General features: G+C 40.7%; 1 protein-coding gene across 2 annotated transcripts in view; it reads left to right on the forward strand.

Annotated features, from left to right (window-relative positions):
- Positions 1-1,898: 1,898 nt before the first annotated feature.
- Positions 1,899-22,844, forward strand: part of LOC118788566 (anoctamin-5-like) — a 42,752-nt gene continuing 21,806 nt past the window's right edge. The window contains exons 1-3 of one of the 2 annotated variants that reach the window (XM_036544603.1): positions 1,899-2,103; positions 18,049-18,119; positions 21,319-21,366. In XM_036544603.1, the coding sequence (XP_036400496.1) occupies positions 2,034-2,103; positions 18,049-18,119; positions 21,319-21,366 (189 nt within the window). In that variant the 5' untranslated portion in view covers positions 1,899-2,033. The remainder of the gene's footprint in view (positions 2,104-18,048; positions 18,120-21,318; positions 21,367-22,844) is intronic. The other variant, XM_036544604.1, reaches the window with a different exon arrangement.

Below are 22,844 nucleotides of genomic sequence, written 5' to 3' on the forward strand. Positions count from 1 at the left end.
TTGCAAATTCTGTCCATTGCAGTATACTGACTGTCAAATTTTTAAAAATCAGTTAAAATATATGTATTATTTTGAAGGTTAGTTTACCGATTATTCATCATCTATTATTATTTAATTAAAAATAAATCTGGATTACATCCAATGGTGTACAGATTATTTCATGAAAGTGAAAGAGATTTCCATGAAATGTCTCTATATAAAGATATGGTACATACCCATTTTTATTTGCTTTAGGATTTTAGCAACTATGTGAAACAGTTGTACACTGATGGATTGGTCAGCATTTTCCCCAGACATTAAATTAAATATTCTTTTATGAAATGAATGTTATAAATGTTAAAATAATATTTGTATGTTTACAGTAATATTTGAGTTTACTGAAAGAGGACAGGTTTTCTGCCTCTTCATGTCACATGCATCTTTATGATAGAAAATTATGTATTATGTTTAGCTGTAGCATAAACATATATGCAGACCAGGGATATGCAGACCAGATAAGGAAGGCAACATCTGATTAATGAAATATAAGATTTCATGTTGATGTCAAGCTTTGACTTATGTGTATATATGTATATATATATATATATATATATATGTATATATATATATATATATATATATATATATATATGTGAATTTGATTTTGTAGCAGTGTCTCCTTTAGACTGAAACAAAATTACTGGGTGAGTTATACAGTATGCAGCTCTGTGATATAAGATGATGTATCCTCTGTAATCATGAAGTACATAGACTGTGCTGGGACCACCCTCAGCCCTGTCTTTAGGCCAGACCTTGCCCACATCGTTGATTTCTAAACCCACTATTTGTAGATCAGCTATCAAGTTGCCACAAACCATGGGCTCTTGTATCTCCAACATGCCCTCTGTCATGAACTGAGTGATTTTGGCAGGGTCAAGGCTTTGAAAATAACCAGCCGTAGTTCTGCTTGTTGCCACACCCAGAGAGGAGGGGCAGCGTAATTACGTGAGCAGGGGACTTTGCAAACCACTTGCAAGGCACAGGGGGCCAAGAACTACTAAATTTGGCCAGACAGCAGCTCTGTGATCACAGACGTGGTTTGGAATGAAAACAGGGCGAGGCTAACAGATGTCTGTAGTGAAGGGAAGCCTCCATAGAGCTGAACCGAAGGCTAATCTTGGAATAACTCCACCAGCTACTGTATGGCAGAGAATGGGGTGCTCATGCAAGAGCATCAATTAGACAAATCACAGAACTAGGAACTGGTCCTAGACTTGATCCTAGAACTAGGACATCGCCTCCCTTAGGGTCTTCAGACACAGCCCATCTGGACCTGTATCCTAGAACAGTATCAGGCTTGACTGAAACATAAATATTTACAAAATCACATGAATCAATCAAAATTAGCCATGATTATGAAATGAATATTATTTATGGATGTGTGGTGTGGGCTTATGTTGTCACTGACCCACTGTATACATGCATTTGAGTGTTAGCAACAGCTGTAACTGGGTCCCTCTAGCAAAATATGCACTCACTCATGCCTTCTGTCGTACAACACATGAGTGTATCGATTTTACTAGAAATCTTAAAGGTGTCTCAATTCTTTAAACATGTTACGTGGAAAAACAAAACAAAAAAACTGGTGAATTCTCCAAGCTTCAGCAAGAATCTAAAGAAACAGCGTTAACGTTACAATCGCTGTGCAAGCGCTTCAACCGTACTACCTTTCTATCTATGTTAATAACGAACGTAAAAACGGTTTGGCTCCACCAACTGCTTACAGACGACTAGAAACCATACTAGTGGAGCCACCCCCCTCCCCCCTTTAACTGGTAAAGGTTAGAGGCAGTACATGCGCTGTGAGTAGTCTTAGCTAATGTCTTAAGTCGAAGATACACTGTTTTTGTCATCAGTGAACTAAGGAGGCAGTCGGACGCGTGTAAAGGGACGGGTTCAGCCACTGCTAAGGGAAAGGGGCGGAAACAGCTCTCTGGGCTGCATCCTTTCCCGTTTTTTTCCAGTGAGAAAAAGGCGACAGCTTCATTGCCACGATGAACCGGATAACGGGAAAGACGAAAGATGAAACTTTAATAGAGATGCAAAACACGGCTGACTCTGGGGGTAAGACTTCGAATATTCAATGCGCTGTTATCCTTTAATTAGCCGTTGAGCCCTCTGGGATGTTGAAGCTAGCTACTGTTAAATCAAGGCAAGTTAACGTTAGCTTGGATCAGTGTTTACTTGTCTGAATTAAAGTCTGGCGAGTCACCAGTTTCTCAGCTTTAAATATAAATCTCAAAAACCACGCCAGAGGCCAAGGAAAATGTCATGCTAGACCTTTAAGTCGAATGAAACTAGAATGATTCTAGTGAAGATTAGCTAGCTAGCTCGTTAGCTACTTACCTAGAGTCGTGATTTCATAGAGAAATTCAAAACTTACCTTAGAAGTTAATTTTTGAAAAGCTGACCTCAGCTATATGATGCTAATAACAAATAACAGAAGACTGTGAAAACAGTTTTTTTGCTGTCAATCTGTCTAATGTTAGCTGTAGGCATCGGTGACGTTAACGTTACACATTCTTATGGTGAACTCAAGTAAAACGAAGCATTAGTAACGGTCCTCCATCTACAGGACGCTACTAGCGTGAAGCGGGTTAGCAACATATCTAGCTTTATATGTATTAGTAGCTAATAACGAGAAACGGACCAAGAGACATGGAGGCCCTCTGTCGCTATTTCAGTAATCGGGCACTTAAGAATGGTCGACAGTCGCATGAAGACAGCAGCTTGACAAAGTCTACTAAGCTTAGATAAGATGGCATTGAAACTCTTATCGAGGGTTCTGTAGACAAAATGTGTGTGTGTGTTTAGCTCAGTCAGCATATTGTAGTAATTAGTATATAAAATAACTTGTTTATTAGCTGAGTTATATCTTCTAAGTTATATCTTAGTAAGCAAGCTATATATTATTCTAGCTCGTCATTAGACCGTCATTACTAAATAAGGCAAGTGCGGATGAAAATTCAAAATTTTGTATTACCTTGGAACGGAAACAAAAAAAAAACAGTCTTTGTTAAACTGACATCTTTAGTAGCCTAGAATAGCCTTTATATGCATGTGAGTAAAACAAAAATGATTTAGTAATTTTAGCAAATATTTATCCCACTTGTAACGGATTCAGGCAAGAGTATTGGCTAGCAAACTTAACCCGAAAAGTTCTTTGCCATAAAAGCAATGGGAGAACTTATGTTTCATTGCATTTCATGAGTAGGAAAGCCTGACGCCAGCTTCGTGAAAGTTTATTTTCTCTCCCTCTATGCAGAGGGGGAAAAAAACTGGCCATCTGTTTGCAAACAGTCTCTCACCACTGACCAAGAACACAGCAAATGGCTAGACACTTTGTTGCTTTCGGTAGGCGCTTTAAACCGAGGTGCTTGCACATGGGCTGTATTGCTCCAGCTGAACATGAAAATTCGGCCCATCTCACTGTCCTCCTCCTTTCTGTCGCACAATGTAATGGATATGTTATTGACATGCTCGTCGGGTTGGGGCTCTTTTCTGTGATTTTTCTTCAGAAGTGCAGTGAACTCGCTTCGTTGGTAAATAGTTACAGTAGTGCAATTTTATTCTTATATTTTACGTGGATTTTCGATGGTTTGTTCCTGTAATTCACTCAGAATTAGTACTGATTCCCATACATGTACTGTAGAGTCTCCCGCAAAGACAATTAGCTCTCTGTCGAAATGAACAAAATGAGCTCTTTCTGTGTGTGCATGTGTAGGAATTCTCAACTGAACAGACATATGTGTAATAAGGGGAGACTACACAGTGAGCTAGTGATTTGTGTGTATTCTGATTTAGTGAACTGTATATTAGCTAGATGTGCTGATAGCAGACATATACAGGTGAGCAGAACAGCAAAGTATATGCTTTTTTGATATCCACAAGCAAAGCAGTATGCTTCTTTCAATCTAACCACTTTTTACACCCTGGAGAATAGGGTCCCCATCTAATCTATCTTAAACATTTAGAGAGATGATATCGCATAACTGCTGCATTAGCCAAACGGAGGTATTGGCCAAGATATTTGATGACCATTCAAAAGGCGTGAGGAACACCCAGCTAGCTAGCATTAATGAGTAAGCTATTCCCTGCACATGAAGATAAAACATGGAGTGGCTGCCTGTTATGTTTGCCTCATACATGTAATATTTTGTTTTAGATTCATTTCATTAATACACTAGTAGCTGAAAGCAGTGTAAGATAGGTGACATCCTTTGAAACCCCATATACTTGAAACTGGGTTGAGTTAGTGTGGTGGCCCATGCTGTAACAAAAACTTTAAAACATGTAATGAGTTTATGGCATTTACCAGTTTGTGTTTTGTGCATAACGTGCATTACAATTTGTTTTTTTTCCATCTGGTGTTATGGTGCGGTTCAAGAGCACACACTGTTGGTGTCTTCAGTTAATGGTCTTCAGCAAAAATTTTGTCTGTCGTTATGTAACACTCTTAATGCGGGTAGGATTTTCCGCTTAGCGTCTCATTATTGTGTTCCCACAATTCCCAGGTGCAGGCTGTCATAACTAATGAGCTCTTGCCATCATTAGATACCAATACTTCCAGGAACTGTTTGGGCCGCAGGCTGTGTTGCTGCAGCTAACCTCTCTGTTTATGCATTGGGGAAATTTGGTACTCTTGTAACTGCAAACTGTCCGATTTTGACTTAAAATAACTGGCGCTACTTAGGTCTTTCAGAACTATCTCTGGACCAGTTAGTGGTGAAAAGCAGCTTGAGGAAATGGGCCATACAAGATAAAGACACTGCTGTGACAGCAGCAAAGATGTGGAAAGCTGAAAAGTAACGTAAGTGGAGTGCAGCTAGTTTGAACCAAAAGAACTGCTCTCCACAGCAAAATGGTGTGATCAGTTCACATCAGACGCTGAAGACAGGTGATAGCTGTGCTCATTTTGAGATTCATGAAGCCTCACTCTCCCATCTACTTCTATTTAGGCCTTTGTCTGTAGCCCTTGTGCCACAAACACAGCAGTCAGTGGCCAAGTCTGGAAAGGTGAGAGAGGGGACCATGGTGTTGCAGTCAGGTTGCTTTCATTCAGCTGGAACAATGCTAGTCTATGAAACACTCATATTACTTCAAAGAATGTGGCATGTTCAGCTGGACTGTAACAGACTGTGACATTCAACTTGTTGCAACTGTGTTTGACTACCCAAATCACGGCCAGAACATCACGTACAACACACAAAGCAGTCCTTTGCCATCCTAGGAATATATATGGATTTCTTTCAGTTTAGATTAGAAAATTCCATGCCCATGGTGAAGAAATCTACCACAGATCGTATGACATTCAAAGAAACAATTTGTGATAGAGACATGTGATGCAGTTTAAAGTTGATTTTTAAAGTTCAGTTCAAAGCTGTTGTAGTTTTACTCACACAAAAACTTAGTTTTTTTTATGGATGTCATACGTAGCTATTCATATTTTAAATATTTAATCTTTATCTTCAGAGTTATGGAGTTAAGCTCTTCTGATCTTATGTACGGGGCATCAGCAGTAGGAGACACAAGTAAATTTATACCATCATTTGTTTTAGTTGTGTGCATTGTGAATTTTCTATTGTACCAGCTTCCAAGATCAATGCAAATAATCTTACATCACAATGTACTAATGTTTCACACCTAACGTGTACCTTGTATAAACCATAAAGGCATGCACAACAGATACTGAATTGTACCTTTGCCCCATGTATCTGCTGATAATACACAAGCGTATATCACATAAAGGGAGAAGAGGAAAATATGAAAAATAGAAAACAGAAAAACCTCTGTTAACATTAGGACTTTCTGTTAACATTAGGACTTAATGAATCACTTGAGCTCTTGGCATACACACCTGTGCCAGTATATGTCAGTGTTAATTTTTATCATTAAAATAGTGGACTCCTCTGTTTATTGCTGTGCTGGTCCCTTATCAGAGGGGACCTTACGTCGTGTTCAGGGAGATAGCGAGCAGAATTAAAATGAACTCAGGGGCTGTTTAACAGACCTCTTCTGATGTTATGTACAGGGCATTGGGAGTAGGAGACACAAGTACATTTCCACCAGTTTGTTTTAGTGGTGTGCATTGTGAATTATTTATTGTACCAGCTCTCAAGATCAACACACACAATCTTACATCACACTTCTTTCTTCATCATTCTGTGAAGCTGCTCTTCTTTGGTGTAATTAGTGACTTGCTGTACTCTTGATGTACTCTGTCACACCCATCAGAAGGAAAATGAAAAATGTCAAAGAATGGTAATATTTTTCACAGGGTTTTCAAAATCTCATTAATATGAAAAAAAAGCATTTTAGCCTACCTAAGAAGTAAATGAAGACTGATTCAGGTAATGTGATCAATCTGTGATGGTTTTGTTGTTGAAATATTTGGGATCGTTTAGTATGAATAGACCATAGATGAATAAATGGAAGTTATACTGAATAGTGCTAATACATTTTTTCTTACCAAATGCCTGAATAAAGAAAATAAATGTACTGTTCCGTATAAGTATACTAGCTAAATGTTAGCCTACATTTTACCAAACAAGCGAAATATATCCAACGTTTCTGAAGATCTGCCGTTTTTAAGGTAGGTAGGTTGGTTAGGCAAGACAAGGTAGTCACTTCAAATGTAAAGTATTGACCAAATTCATTGTGTATTCCACAGACTGATATAAGTAACATCAGGTGTCCTCACAATTAGCAGATTACTTAGCATTTCATTTGTTCTTCTATAATTTTATCCCACTCCGTCTTGCTCAGAAAGATCACTGCTTCAACAATTTGCTCATGTAGGATAGTAAAAAGTTTAAATGATTCTGATTGGCTCTGTCTGGCTGCCTGTAGCATATGACTGAATGTGCCTGCATTGAATGTATCGATGGGGAGTAGGCCAGCACAGACTGCCTGTACTGCCGCCATCCTGAGTCATGAATAAACATTAGAAGACTTTGCCTTCTCTGGGAATGCATTCCTGTTTGACTACAGTCAGGCCTTTAAATAGGCACGGATTAAGGAACCGTCTGTGTAATGCTGGAGATGTTGTGTGTCCTTCTAGGAATTCATCGATAATAAAGCTAAACTTCACGGTTTAAAAGGACATGTAACACGTTTGCGTTGTGTGCCTTATCATAAAGTCCATTTATGGTGTTTTGTGCTGTTATGTTGGTAATAGTCTGCTGTCTCTGAAGTCAGTCTCACACTGTAGTGCACTGCAGAGACGAGGGCCGGGGTTGCTATGGAAACAGGCAGAGGCAGAATAATTTCATTTCCCTTTGATAGTCAGATAGTGTGCTGGAGGATTTGCCCTCAAAACGAAACAATCGGCCTTCAAAACAGAAAGCAGCCTTAAAGAATCTGTCGGAGTAGTTTTCAACAAGATGCTAAAACTGGGCAGCTGTACTGAAGTTTTCCAATGTTTCTTGCATGAACAGAAACCGTACAGAATGATGTTCTTCAAAATGCAGCTGTCACCTCTCTCTTTTTGGGTGCTCAAATTGTTTAGAGCGGCAGAATAGTATTTTTTAATCCTGTCGTGTAGGCCTGTATGTGCTGCTGTATTTCTCCTTGTGGAATCGTTGTTATGGAAACTGACCTCAGGAAGAGCAGCATGTGCAATAAAAGCTATATTGAGGTTTGCTCTACCTACTATATTGATTCAAGTGCACAATATGAGCCCTCTCGTCAACACTGCCAACTCTTCCCCTTGATAACCTATCATCCCCAAACAAATCTGCAGTCTGATTAGCCCGGCTGTCTGTTAATTTTACTGCAGCCTCTGCACTTCAAAAAGCGTTGCCTTCCATATCAGTTTGCTGAATCTGTTAACCAGCTGTGTGACTTAGCCCTGTCCCGTACAGACAGAAATGCATATGTTTGGTGTCATCCAAAACTGAGACAAGTGTACATGGGCCATCCCAAGCTATAGGCAAGTGTGTGGATTGCCACCCACTTTTCCACTATATAATGAGAAATGCCACATGTTGACTGAGTGGATGAGTAGCCTGCAGCTTTTGTTTGCTTGGCCTTTGTGCATACTGTACATTACATTGTCTCGTTTTGGAGCAGAGCTGTCACTGCATGTGTTGTCTGGCCTGATACACAGAAGGTAAGAAGAGCAAAGGTCATTCAGGATCAGAGTTCAGTTGCCTCAATCTTTGCATTTCTAATTGAAGCCAAGTCTGGGTTTCTACAAGATTGAGTACTGCTTGGTAGCTGTGAAGTAAAATGCAGGGCTATGAACGGTTTAAAAAGTCAAGATATTTCACACAGAGTACTGGACGTGATCAGCATATATGTGGTGTCCTGTCTTTTCCCTACTTTTGAGGTGTCTAGTCAGTTTGCTTCCTCACCAGATACTTTGTACAAAGTGCCGTATGAACTTTCAGCGGCTCAAGACACAATGTTTAGCTAACACTGTGGGATTACCAATGCCGATCATAGTTGATTGCGGGCCAGAATTTTAACTCTGGTCACTGAGTATACTTTGTATACTGTAGCAAACAGGGATGGCAAAAAATTAAATGGGGTTCTTATTAACCTCCTCCGTGTGAAAGGTCATTTTAACAAAGTCGAGTCGGTAGACCCTTCACTGTCAATAATCAAGCTGCACTGTCAGTGTTTCCCTCATTGTACCAGAAGGCATTGCTGAAAGAGCAGGTTAGAGAGCTCTTTCTTAAAAAAAGGACTCTCACAGAAACAGGATCAGTAACCAGCTCAGCACAATGCTGCTTAAATGAAAGCAGTTTGGAAGGTATAGTAATATTGATGGTCTGTTTACGCTTATCCAAAAGGTAAATAGGCGTATGTTTATGAAAGCATTTTGTGCTGTAATGTCGTGGCGGAGACAAGGCTGTCCAATCTTTGTCCAGTTCATCAGGTGCTCACAAAGTAAGTAAGTCTGATTTGATATCTGACCTTTAAGTTGAACAGAAAACAGGAAAATAAGTTATTGGTAATGCTCCTGAAATGTGCCTGAAGTATTATTTGAAAGATTGGACGTGATGAAAATTGGAGAAAAAGAAAGGAAGAAAAGAGTGAAGGGCTTCACTTAGAAATTTGTTTATGGGTATTGGGTATAGATTGACTCCATTATTTGTATTGAAGATTCGGTGTGGATAGAAGTGAGAATATGCTTACATATATCCCACAGTGAGATGTAAGCTACACAAACTGTAGAGAAAAAAAGCTGGATCTTGACTGCCATTCTGTGATGATATTCAGTGCTTTTTGGAATCTGTGGCTCCAGGGATGTGTAGTGTGATGTTCTACTGCATAAACACTTTTTCTAACCTTCATAAATCTTCTGGAATGGGCCCTTCTGTCTGTAATGACCCAGCTGGACTGACACAAGAAAATTAGCCATGAATGCAGTCCCCTGTCTACAACCCCACTGTCTCAGTGCCTGTTTTTTTTTTTTTTGTTTTTTTTTGTTTTTTCAACTCTCTTCCTTCTGGGGTAGGGCAGTTTTACAGCCATGGGAAAGGAGTGTATTGTCAGGCAGATGTACTTCCCAAGGCAGCAAACAATACAATCACAGCTAAGTTTGGAATTTAAGTCAGGTGGGAATTTCAGTTCCTGTTTTCAAATATTGTGAACAGTGCTACAACCAATACAAAACAGGAAACTATCAGGAGAAAGGCTCTGCTTCTGCCATTCCGCTGCTATATTTGTGTTAGGAACACAGTGGTTGAGGGGTCATTCCTTTGATTCAGGGTAGTGCAAAGCACTCTACACACCAATCTGATGACCCTGAACATGTCAGAACTGGTGATTCTTGGGGAGTAATTGCCATTCTTGACATCCCAGGACAGAGAGGACCAGCACATTCTTTCCTGATACCAGTCTGAGGATGAATACTTGGTTTAGATCAAACTTTATCCACACCTTGTAAATGTGCAAACAACAAATTCAAAGTTGCATGGCAGTTCTTATCATGTTCAGAGGTCTGTTACACCCTCTGATTTAAAATAGGAACCTAAGCTTTTGAGCTTGTTTTAATTTGAGCCCTGTAGCATGGTTTACTCCTTCATATAATCTAAGGTCAGTTTGTTTAAAAATTAAATTTAGTTTGAAATAAATGAAATATTTCAAAGTCTGAAAGCAAGGACGCATTATAACGTGCATCTGTCTGAGGCATTGTTGCACACAGAGGTGCATTTATATTGAGACTCCCAGAGTTTGAGATGAATTGGAGTCACTGTTGGATGTTCTTTTGCAAATTTTGTTAATAAATATGAAGGGTTGTTAAAGTAGCATTGACACACCACCTTAACAAAAACACTCTGCCAGAAACACTGAACTTGTGTAGCAGAACAGTTGGATTTTCAGGGCTAACTGGCTGGTTGCCTGTGCATGGCCTTGTGTGTACTGGCCTTCAGCTGAAAGCAAACCACGCAGCTTCCTTTTCTGTAGATGGTTTTTAAGCTGCTATTGTTACATGTATCTAGGGATTTGGGTGGTATCATCTAATTCTGTTTAGCTGCTTAACAGACAATAATATCCAGTGCAGCTTGTAATATGTGAAATGCGGTGGTGCAGTTAGACCTTTAATGTAACAGTTCAGATGAAGTCCCATTCTCAATAGCATTGTCTTCTCCCATGACAGAGCCCATCACCCTTGGGGTGTGGGCCCACTGTCTAAGCCCCAGTACTCCATTCTCAGACCTCAGCAGTGAGAGGTCCAGATATGATGCTGGAGAGATGCTTCATCTTAAGAAGCTCAAATCTGGTCTGACATCTGACACTGTTGCTCATTCAGTTAGAATAGATACACTTATATTCTATTGTGCTGGAAGTCACTCTGGTTAAGAGCATTTGCTAAAGGAATGTAATGTAAAATCTGTTGTATTTTTAGGTTAAACAGCATTTATGGACACTAAGGAATCATTTCCCCTTTCAGACAGGTTTGTGACCCACTCCCCGTATTAGTTCTTCTGTGTGTAACATGTCTTTTCCCTTATTTACAGCAGCACAGTCTTAATAGAGTGGGGTAATTAGCTAAGTGCAGTATGATTTCTCTCAGCTGAAAGCAAATTGGATTGCATCATTCTCTCAGACAGTTGCCTGGTTAGTGTTGTGCCCTGGTTGTCATTGAGGTGCCAGCCCCCATGGCTAGCTCATGTGTGACTGCATGTACTGTATATAGCTGGCCCCAGAATAGATAGAAATGTTTAGCTTTCTGAAGTAATGTCTGTCTAATATTGAGATGTACCTCGGATACGCTCTGTGGCATTACAGAAGAGCTACATACATTGCAGTTCTGGAGACATTGCAGTGTAGCCAGACCCTTATCAGTACAGAGCTGTAATTTAATTGAACTTTGCATGTGATTTTAAAACAAAGGGAATTGTAAGGTTGATATGATTAAAAAAGTAAAAAAAAATAAATAAATAAATATAAGTTGACTGAACACCCACCCTGTTGCTTTGTATTGTTTGAATCCATAGCAACCCACTCAACTGACCTCATGAATGGCGATCAAGTGTAGTCACATATACTAGAGTGCCATTTAGAAAAGCAGAGGGTACTGACAAGCACTGTCATAACATAGATAAAGTATTTGCTGTGGCACTCCTGTTCGTGTATACATACTTTTTTGCCCTTTTCTCCTCTTGCTGTTATGCAAAACAATATTTTTAAAACAGAATTTTTTATAATTTGTCGAAGTGTCTATTCCAGAGCAGTTTACATAGCTCACTGTTTTAGCATGTTATCCATTTATGCAGCTGGATATTACTGAGGGAAGTCTAATTAAGTACCCTACCCATGGATAGAACTGTAGTGGCCTTGTAACAGTGCTGGTTGATACACCAAACATAAATAATGCAATAAGGAGGAAAAGTACAAAAACCAAGTAATTGATTATAAAACAATGCAAAACACAGGAATCCACCATTGCTAAAGCCACATCTAATACTCTGCTGAAATAGTGACGCCACACACATGTATTTAATCAGCCTTCAGTCAGGTAGGTGAGCTCATTAGCCAATGGCTATAAAACAGGCAATTACAATCACATAGACAACGGCGATTAACCTGCTTCAAATGAAGTTGATGGAACGCAGATCTGTTATTGATAAATTTGGGTGGTTAGATAGGGGATCCTCCATTAAACACAAACATTTAACAGTTTAAAATACAATAAAGAGGTTACCAACAAATTGTTAATCAGCAGTTTTGTGGGCAGGTGAAGGCTCTCCCTGTGGCAATTGAAATGGCAGCCTTTGAGTTACTAGTCCTACTCTTTACCAGGGCAGTGCTTTCCAAAAACATAGCTTTTTGTTTGAAATCGTAAATATTGCTGTCTTGGGAAGTACAGTAACTGTTAAGTAAATGAAAGGATAGGCATAAACTCAATTACACAAGCCAGATACTGCATAATTGTGGGTATTGGAGGGATCAGGACCAAATTATAAACTATAAACCTGTGGTCCTGTTACATTTAGGAGTCATTCCTGTTCTTTCTTGAAGCTTCAGTGTTCCAGATGTCAGTGACCCTAAAAAAACACTGTGTCAAAGTGTCAAAGCTCTAAATATCCAGTACTTCATCTTCTATCTTCCTATAAAGCTCATATCTGTTCATATCTGCTGTGGTATAACATAATAACTGTATAAATTTACCAGTAATAAAGAAGTCTTATTGCCCATCTAAGTATACTCAGATAAATGTCTAGGAATCTTGCTGATAATTAACAGGATGAGGTGCTCTGACTCTCAGTGACATTAGGTGCCTTTTGCAGTGGGGCCAGAAGTCATTTGTATTCAGTTAGATCTCAGCCCTGCATGGAGAAGCTAAAACAGCCCTTTCTTTCTCAACTTGACGCTGGGATTCACTGCCAAGAAAAAAAAGCTGGGGGAGAGTTCTCTCAGATCTGATGAGGGGCCATTCCTGGAAATGGAAAATGTTAAGGTGGCGCTAGGGCAGGATTTTAGAGAGGCCTTTATGATGAGTCATTCCTCTGCACTCTGGCAGTATTTAGTCTATGAAGGCTGGCCTAAAACAGTCATCCCTGTTCTATGATACGTTGAGTTCTTAATACTGTAAAACGAGAAATGTTTGTGGGAAAGTAATTCCTGCATTTGATTAAAACAACATAACTGTAGGCCTGGCGTGTGAGATCAAGCGGTTGTTGTCATGATCGGCTCAGATTTTCTTGAGTAGGAGTACTCCCCTGTATTTATGCAGTTGAATTAAAGGGCAGACATCTGTCAACTCGAAAATGTGGACTGTAGTAAATTAACACAACTCAGAGACACACCATTAAGTCAAAAACGAGATTTCAGGGTTTCAGCTAATTAACACTTGTGATTAATTGCAGTTTCCTTACTTTTAAATTAGAATTAGAATATGGCTCATCAACATTAATATCAGAACATCTCCTGATACTGGGCCTTCAAGGACACATTTTATTTTATCATGGGTGTTAATATTTATTACTCATGTTGAAATACAGTTTATATGAATACTGTAAATAGTACTTAAATATCTCTGTCTGTTGGGTGTGTGTGAAGGGAGAAATGGAGGAAAGGTTCCTCTATAGTCTTTCCACGGGGTCAGCTGTTCTTCATAGGGAACAAAGGCAAGCTTGTACGGGCTGTCGTCTCAGCCGCCCCGGCACAAAGAGGCTCTCACAGGGGCCGGGGGACAGTGAAGTGCTGCACCACTGTGTTCTGCTGTGAGCAACGTCATTAATGCAGATCCTCTCTGTCAGGCAGCATACGCCACTCTGTCAGCACATGGTCTCCGCATGGAGGACGACTTAGCCCTTTTCATGCCACACATAAATTATGCACTATTTAGGCCATTCAAACATGACGCCTGTCTGATGGAAAACAAAGTTGCTGTGACATGTGTGTTTGTCCTGAAAAACAGTGCACAGTCCATTCATTTGTATGTTATGCATTCATATATGAAATGTATTGGTGGGTAGTACCAGTTTTATGGCCAGTACAGATATCTGAACCCTAGCTGCTGATGCCTATATTCAGGTATTTCGGTGAGCTTGTGTCTTGTGTAGGCACAGGGAAAATTTGCATTCCCTGAAAGCTGGGACTCATGTTCTTCCTAGAATATAATCACCTTAGTGAGGGTAAGTAAATAGTCAGTGCCATAACTTTATTATGGAGTATAAAATCTTAATTTTGTATAGATTTGTATAGTCTGTACTTCCAATTCCATAGTTATTTTATGGTGTGTTTAATGTGTATCTAACGGTAAAGTACAGTCAGATATCAAATAGATAAGCAAATAAATTGTTGACCAGGTAAACACACTGTGTTGAAAGCCTTGTATTCTTACCATAGAATCACCTTTGTTCACTGTGTATACTCTTATCTATTTAGTATTGTAATGCTTATCTGTCCAAGAGGTTACATTTATTACATCCATTCCAATATTTCAAGTGCTGTGTAAGGCAGTGTCCTGAAATTGCCTTGTCTTTATTTGACCCTCTTGCTTTTTCTCCATGTCATGATTCAGCATCCTTGTAGCACTCCATCTGCTTGTCCCCTCTGGTGTAGTGACTAGCCGGTTTCCATGTGTCAGAGGAGAAGCCATTCGCTGCCTGGCGATGGGTAACTTTTAACGGTAAAATCCACACTGATATTTGGAAGGGTTTTTTTTTTTTTTTTTTTAACATTTTTGTCATTTAGACAGGGGATCCTCCATTTAAGAGTTTAAAATACAATAAAGAGGTTACCAACAAACTTTTTATGTTTTTGTCATTTAGCGGACATGCTTATCCAGAGTGACTCATCATTACTAATTACATTACAGGTGTTTACTACATTGAATGTTTACATAACAGGAGAGAGTGGTGGGACAATGGAAGTATAGAAAAGAGATGTGTGAGAGGGCAGGCAGGGAGAATATGTGGAGGAAAGGGCAGAGTTGATTATGTTAACTGTACAATAGCTAGTGATGTGACTGAGCCTCCCCAGATGGTCTCCTTCAGCACACTCCTGCAGATGGGCTCCCTTTTTCATATGACAATGTTGAGAGACGAGGCTTGATACAATGTGGGCTATAGGCAGAACAACAAACCTGGGTGGACCGAATGGCCTTTTTCATAGTTAAATTTCTTTGACTATGATATTCCTGTGACTGAGGAATAGGCTCTGTTGCACAGCACTATTACTGGTGCCATTGCTACTAGTATTTGAGTGAGTGAGCCCTACAAACAGAAGCCAAACAGAGTCAGTTGTAGTAGCAAGTGCTATTGCTGAAGTTCATATTCAAGTCTGTAAGCTCTTGTATTTGTGGAAGACAAAAGTAACTCCTGAGCAGCTCATCTGTGGGCGTACACAGTACTGTGTTTAGCACAAAGTGGTGGACTTTAAATGATTTTAAGTGTGTGTATGCCCGTGTGTGTGCGTGTGTGTGCGCGCGTGTGTGTGTGCGCGTGCGCGCGCGTGTGTGTGCGCGTGCGCGCGCGTGTGTGTGTGTGTGTGTGTGTGTGTGTGTGTGTGTGTGTGTGTGCGCGTGCATGCCTCGGTACCTAGAGTTCTGTTGTTTGTCTTGCCTGTATCAGTACATTAACATGTTTACAAGCAGCCTGAATTCAGCCTCACCTTGGATTATCTTGCGTTTACATTACTTCCAAGGTGTAGCTGGGGGTGGGCAGGGAGTGCTCTCTGTGTCTCATTTTCAGATGTGATACTTAAAGTGGTCAATTTGAGGTAGGCATCTACTTCAGTTCAGTATATGTGTCAATTAAATTGATTTGTCTTAGAATGTGCTCCTTTGTTGGCATATGGAAAACTGAGATACTGGCAGTGTTTCTACTCAAACAGTTGGAAAATGGTCATTAAAGTAATGCGTTTGCTAATTGTAAACCCTTGATATCCTCAAATGAGCACTTTGTTCAGCTTATCTGGAAGCATTATTGTCAAACCATGCTAAGTGCTAATTATCTGACATTGCAGTCAACTTAAATAGAGTTCCTTTGAATTTGATTCGCCTGCAGTGGGAACAGAAATTAATAAAGACAAAAGTAGAAGCATTATCATTTTGGCTTCTTCGCTTCCCGCGAGTCTTAGGCTTTCGAGCCAGCTTCCACATATTTAACCAGCAGAGTAATAGGCAGACACAAAAAAATGCAGATTCACAAGCAAGCAATTCTCTGTCATGCTCTGTGTAAGGTCAGAGGGAGGGACAACATAGGCTCTCTTTGGAGGGGAAACGTCATTAACGTCACCCAATAAAGACAATCTGCTTTGCATTTGACCTAGCACGTAGCAAAGTGCATGTGTGAAAGCTTTTGGAGGGGAGGGGCTGTTGCCCGTAGCTCATGGTGTGAGCGATGCCTGCTGAATTCTATCCCATAAGTCTGAGATGCGCATTTCCCTCTGGTCAACTTGTTTGTTTATGGAAATGTATTGGCTGTTTCCTCCACCGCTGTTTACACAGTCTGACACCTGTTGGCACGCGTGCCTTCTAGAGAAGGTTTCCTTTGCTTTTTGATCCCGCGGCGGTTCTACGTAAGTGAGACAGTGTGAAGGAAGCAGGCTTAGGCTCTTTTTTTCGGTGCTGTTCCATTCACACTAGGAGTGGGCCATGAGCATGAAATGTTGGGCTTAACGTTCTCATTGTTAAATGCTGACTCTTGCATCACACAGACATAGGTAGTAGCTGTCGATTGTGAGAAGGAGAATTGTGTTGATAGTGAGAAAAATTGTGTATTATACAGTATGTGGTAATGCTGTTTTCTTGCTGATAAGAAAACCACATGCTCGTTTACATTTAACAATTACACTGTTTGTTTACTGAACTAGGAGCTGCGTAGAAAACATAATGAGGTAGCAGCGGATCCTTTGGATGTATACAAAAAGAATCTGCACACCCAACTCACCACTGCAACCTGAGAAGAGAAGGACATTTGAACATAATGTATATAAACTGAGTGGATCGTAGTCTGAGCAAGGTGAATCATAGTGAAACAAAGTGTGTCATAGTCTGAGTGAGCTCGGTCACACCATTGCTGCTTTCATACCTTCCTGGCCATATAAACAAACCCCCAGGTTTGAAACTGGCTTCCTGTGGTAAAGTTCCCCTAAGAAGAAGTGTGTACTTTTCTAACTTGTAGCTGCCAGAATGCAGTGCGGCAGGAGTAGACCCTGGTGGCGAGCCAACAGGCAGAACAAAATGGGGAGCAGGGCTTGGGAATGCCACGTTTAGGTCATCGTGTTCGCGGAAGGCTCTTTGGCACTGACTCAGTACCCAGCCCAGAGAACCAGGAAAGTGGTGTAGCCTCAGTACACATGGCAGTGTGTACCATGACCAAGTGCCTCTAACCCAGAATCCAAAGCCCTCATTTATACATACACAAATTTGTTCCTATAATGGGTTTACATGTGATGTGTCAGTAAGTGGAAATATTCTTAAATTGTTTCATGTATTTACACATTTAACTCAAATATATTGTGAATATTTACTGTACCACACATTTTTAGGTGAAAATATACACAAAAGCATGAGAAAATATGCAAAAGCACAGCATATCTTAAAAAAGAATGGTTTAGCTACATTATGTTCACATTTTTGTACTCAAATGTTTGTACTTTCTCCATTGAAATTTCCTTGCTGTAATAAAAGAGAAAATATATGAGCATGAATGCCAAAGCAGTGATTCCTGCCATTTTGGAGAGGTTGAGGATCAGTTTGTCCACCCTAGAGTCATTTGGTTACTAAGGATAAGTTACATGGAGATCCAGGATCAGTGGCTCAAGGCATACTGCCTTTAAGTTCAGGAGGTGCATGGTGACAACATGGTTTCCTCACTTGCTACCATTGATAAAATTCTAGATAAAATTCACTGTCTATGACTCCGGGTTGCCAGCTGACTGGTCAGTTAGCTTGCTACAGTAGTTTATTGTTTGCTCAGAAAGGTACTAGAATGCTGGTAAGTCTGCTGTTATAATTAATCACTTGAGCACCTGTCAAAATGAAAGCACCGGTTTTGCCAAGCTGTGAACAGAATTGCTGACCTCTTTTCTTTTTCTGCCCAGGAGAAGACACCATTGACCATATCCCAAACTCCGTATCCCTCAGAGAGTCTCAGCTGCCAGGGCATTCAGAGGTAAAAAAAAACACATGCAACAGCATTGTTTTCTGACAGCATCTTTTAATTGTGTGTATGAGTCAGTCTTATCATAAATTGAAAGGAACTCATTTAAACATTCAGGGCTATCAAGTTACAGACTAAATCACAACAGTTGTCTGACACTTTTTTCAGTTGTTTATTGACCTCCTTATTCTCCCACTTATACAGTAACCAAGGTAGAGTAACTAAAGAATAACACACACTACTTATGGAGAACTTAATGAATGGTTAGTGTGTATGAAAAATGTATTTATTACATATTTTATTATTTCTATTTTATATATACTGTAAGTTGGAGGGTATTACTTTTAAATTTCCTAGTTCAAATTTAGTAGCCTATGTGTTATTAAGTGAAACCCATGGAAAGTGCTTTGCTGATCATACGTATCACACACCCTATAAATTGTTAAAAGGTTGAATTATTATGTATGGGCTCATATTTACATGGACTATGTACTGTGCCCTGTGATAGGCTTTGCTTCGACACATTATGTGATTTATAATGTTGCTTAGGGTGTGATTTTTAATGTTCCAGTGTGGCTTAGACAGAAAATACACAAGTCATGTGCAGTAGAGGGCCAAGCCCCTTTAGTTGTAAGATGTATTTCCTGTGTAACGTAGTTTCGCAGGGTGGTACTAGTGACTGTATCTTTTTTCTGTCCGTGTCACTTCCTTGCATTGCCCCTGAATTTTGACACAGGCCGCATAGCCTGTATCTACTTATTGGCATTTTCAGCTCACTTCCTATTCCATTTTATCTCAAGTTCCTCTTTCCCACCCTTTCCTTCCCCCCTATGTCCCATGATGATGACAGTATGAGTCCTCTCAGATATATCCCAATAGACATCTGGAACATTCCATAAAGCACACACTACATTTCTGAGGAAAGAAAATTGATGTTTTAGCCTCTGTAGCAATTAATTGAAGGGACTGTCAAGGCAGTCATTGCCAAAGAATCTCCTGGATAATAAGATAAGTGCATGTGGAGGGTTGGCTGCTATATGAGTCAAAAAGAACAGCGCAGTGGTGAGTCATAGCACAAACCACAGCAGTGCCCTGTGCTCGGACTGTGGGGACCTTAACAAAGGGGAAGGGTCCTCAATGCACCGAGCCGTAGAGGCGCTGCCCTCTCTTCAACTGATTGGTCTCCACACTTTGGCTATAGTGATTGGCTGAGTGTTTTCATAAGGGTAAGACAATCCCTTTGGGTTAGGGGTTCCAAAATTTGGTCACGTGGTTGTGTGGTAATTTCTTCATAAGCCTCATCAATACTTTCCCAGTTAACCTGAACATTTTCATATATGTCCCTTTTTTTCATTATGACACTATGTCACACGTTTCCTAACATAAAATGCCTTGTGTTACTTGGTTTAAATTTGTAGCTGTGAAACTAATCAGACCTTTTTATTAATAGTGAAGGATTAGTGTGAGTGTGAATCACTGATTTTTTTTTTCATTAAGCTGTATTAACTACAACACGCAAACATGGAATGTGCACTTTAATAGTTCTACACCGTGTAATTCTGACCTTTTTATGGCAGCCTGTGAGTCACAGTTGGCTGACAGAAAATCTAAACCTTGATAAAGTCAGACAATGGTGTGATGTAATGGGCTCCACATCCTGGAAAGAACTTTTTTCTTTATTGAATCCAAAGAAAAAGAGACCAGGGTGCCCTTGACAGTTCAGTGGAGAAAGGCAGCAAGACACTCAAATTAAGAGGGCCAGACTGGGGGGCAAAGGGGGGGGGGGGGGTAACTACAATAGTCCCAGTAACATGCTGTAAAAACAGCGTTTTTGGTTTTGCTAGCCTTTGTCAGGATATGAGATGCTAATGCAAGGCATTCAGCTAAAGTACATGGCTCAATAGCCGTGGTTTTCTAACGAGAACTCAACAAGCAACTGTTTGCACATACTGCCCTGCTTTAGCTAGTCGGTCTTTGATATGTGTAGTAGGACAGGAAGTAAATGAGGTCCTGAGGAGACATGGATGCACAGTGGCGAGTGACATATCTCTACAACCACTCTTTGCCACTCTTTTCCTCTCTCGGAGTGCGTAAGGACACGACCCAGGTACACACCTGTGCACATGCAATATTGGTCAGGGGACTGCAGCCATGTGCAAGCACGTACATGCAGTATACATACAGTATGTGCGTTACAGAGGTCGAATTGCACCAGTTTGCAGGTTCATTTTTATTTTTGGCAGAATTCTGCAACACAAGAAATGCAAAGGAACACATCCTAAGGGAGTGTGGGCTTACGGTTGCTGTTTGATTCATCATTCTTCACAGTGTGTGATCTGATAACCAACTTAAAATTCTGTTGCTCTTACAGATTGGAAATGGTCCAGTCAGAATGTTTCCTGGTATAATCAATACTATATGAATTGATACCATTTCAAAAATCATGGCTGAGCTGGGTTCTATCTCCAGTAGAGTAATGTAGAACACATTCATAGAAAAGCCAACAGTCATGACTTCAGACTCTGGTTAAGGTATTCCATGTCCTTATTGACACTTGTAGTGTACCCTTAGTGTTTCCTTGCTTCAGTAAGGGCTTTGGTGGTGACAGCACCCAGGGTGATTTTTTTGTGGAGAGTTTCTTGAGTGGGTCTGCTACTCCTTTGTGGGAGTCTGCCCTAGTGTGTGGAGTGAACTTGTTCAGAATCTGTAGATTCAGTGATCCTTATGATATGTAGATCAACTGTTACAGTTGGCTCAGTGGATATCTAGAGCATTCCAGGTAATTTCCCCGCTGTGGGATCAATAAAGTTCTATCTATCTATCTAATGTAGTGATCAGTGGACCTGCACAGCATCTGCACAACAGTGACACAGAAAAGCAAGCCCCGTCATTAGTATTGGATAAGCAAGCCTGTATGATAACAAGGTGGGTTCTGTGTTACTGGGAGCGCAGGTGCAGGCACCTCTCAGTGCTAACTCAGCCGTAACGGCCGCTCTTAGTAAAACTGTAAATATAGCTGTGTTGCACGGAGCAGTGGAAAGTAGCAGCCCGAGTAAGCTTTGATTGCCTCACTTGCATGCACTGTATTCTCCCTCTGCGTCACACCACATTTCACACAGAGTCCCCTGTGCCCTCACCAAGCTGCTCCCCACTGCTCGATCCCTGTTCTAACCTGCCTCTCTCTCCCCCCGACTCCACACCTGGACCGCAGAGCGAGCATGTCGTGGAGACCGTGCCCTTCGTCCCCAGCCTCTCAGGGGTAAGAGGTGACCAGACCCTCTCTGTACATCCGTGTGCCTACGTGTCTGTCTGTCGGCCTGCTATCAGCCAGACGCAGGATGCATAACCACTGTCTGCCCGTCCCTGTGTCTGTCATCGCCCTCCTGCGTCCTCACAGGGAGGGGAGGGGCGGAGTCATTTCGTGTGTTCCAGTGGGTGATTTTGTCCTTTGTTGGGAGCTAAATGAGGCTGCGGGTGGAAACTCGGTGTGTCACAGACAAGGTCATGAAATGGGGATGGATGCAGTGTAAACAGGCACATGAGGCTCTCTTAAGCCTGTTCAGAGTAGAAGTTGGGTAGGAGGTTGGTGCTTTGGTGAGTGAGATTTCACAGCTGCAGCATTGCAAACCTTATGTAAATACAAGTTGACCAATGTTACAGAAACAACACTCTCTTCGCCCTCTTGGTCAGGACAGGGTTATGGTTATAATTATGTTAATGATTCAGCTGTGATCTCATCCATACTGTATTATGCTTATCTCAAGCCTCGCTGTAGGCCAGCACTACACAGCCATATGTGTGTAAGACACTTAAAAGCAGGCTGTTGGCTGTTACATGACAAAGTAACAAATATTCATCACCTCAAACCAGTGGCAGTGTTGTGGTAAGGGTGGTACAGATTAAGGTAAGTTTTCTGTTGTTCTGCTGCATTGGCATCACAGTCCAGAGAATACTCAGTTCCTATTCCTGGAAAGTCAAGGAGGACACCAATCTGTGTGTCCCTAACATGGAAAAGGGTGTTCCTTTCCTGGATTGCTTTTTAAGTATCCCCACTCCCTCTGGTTGAAGATAATTGCAGGGTCACTGCGCCACGCAGCTCTTTAATTTGAACCCGCATGATTTTTGGTTCAGGGTTATTTAAAGGGACATAATTTCACGCTGCACCGGCATGATCACAGTCTGCTTACATCTGTGTTGTTTGCTGATCCTGTCTGTCCACATTATGGATAAAAAGTAGAGAGTAGAACAGATGCTGTATGTGCTAATGGGCATGCATGCACAATGTATTGCACAATTGCCTTGTATACTAGTGAACCATGTGCAGAAACGGCGGCACTGTTGTACTAGTGCTCACTCTGAAAATAGAAGAAAGTACAGCAAGAGTGGACCGTGGTAGTGATGTGTAGGTGGTTTACACATGGAAAAAGGAAACCACTATAAAATGATTTGACTTCCAACCTCCCAAAATGTTCACACATAGGGATGAACCCGTTCCTGATGTTTGTTTATAGTTGGATAAAGAAAAAATACTATGAGGCAGTTCAACTCAAGAGCCTCCCTGTCCATAGCATTACTGAGATATTTATCTTCTATCAGGGATTCCTTCCAGAAGCACACTGTTGAAACCTGACACACGAGAGCTAAAATTTAGAATTCAGAATCACTGCTAGCATTTTCATTATAGTGGTCAACTGTTTCTATCTTCCCACTGGAAACAATTTAAACATTTAAACAAAG

The sequence above is a fragment of the Megalops cyprinoides genome, chromosome 13 (genome assembly GCF_013368585.1).
Source record: "Megalops cyprinoides isolate fMegCyp1 chromosome 13, fMegCyp1.pri, whole genome shotgun sequence".
Classification (NCBI taxonomy): Eukaryota; Metazoa; Chordata; class Actinopteri; order Elopiformes; family Megalopidae; genus Megalops; species Megalops cyprinoides.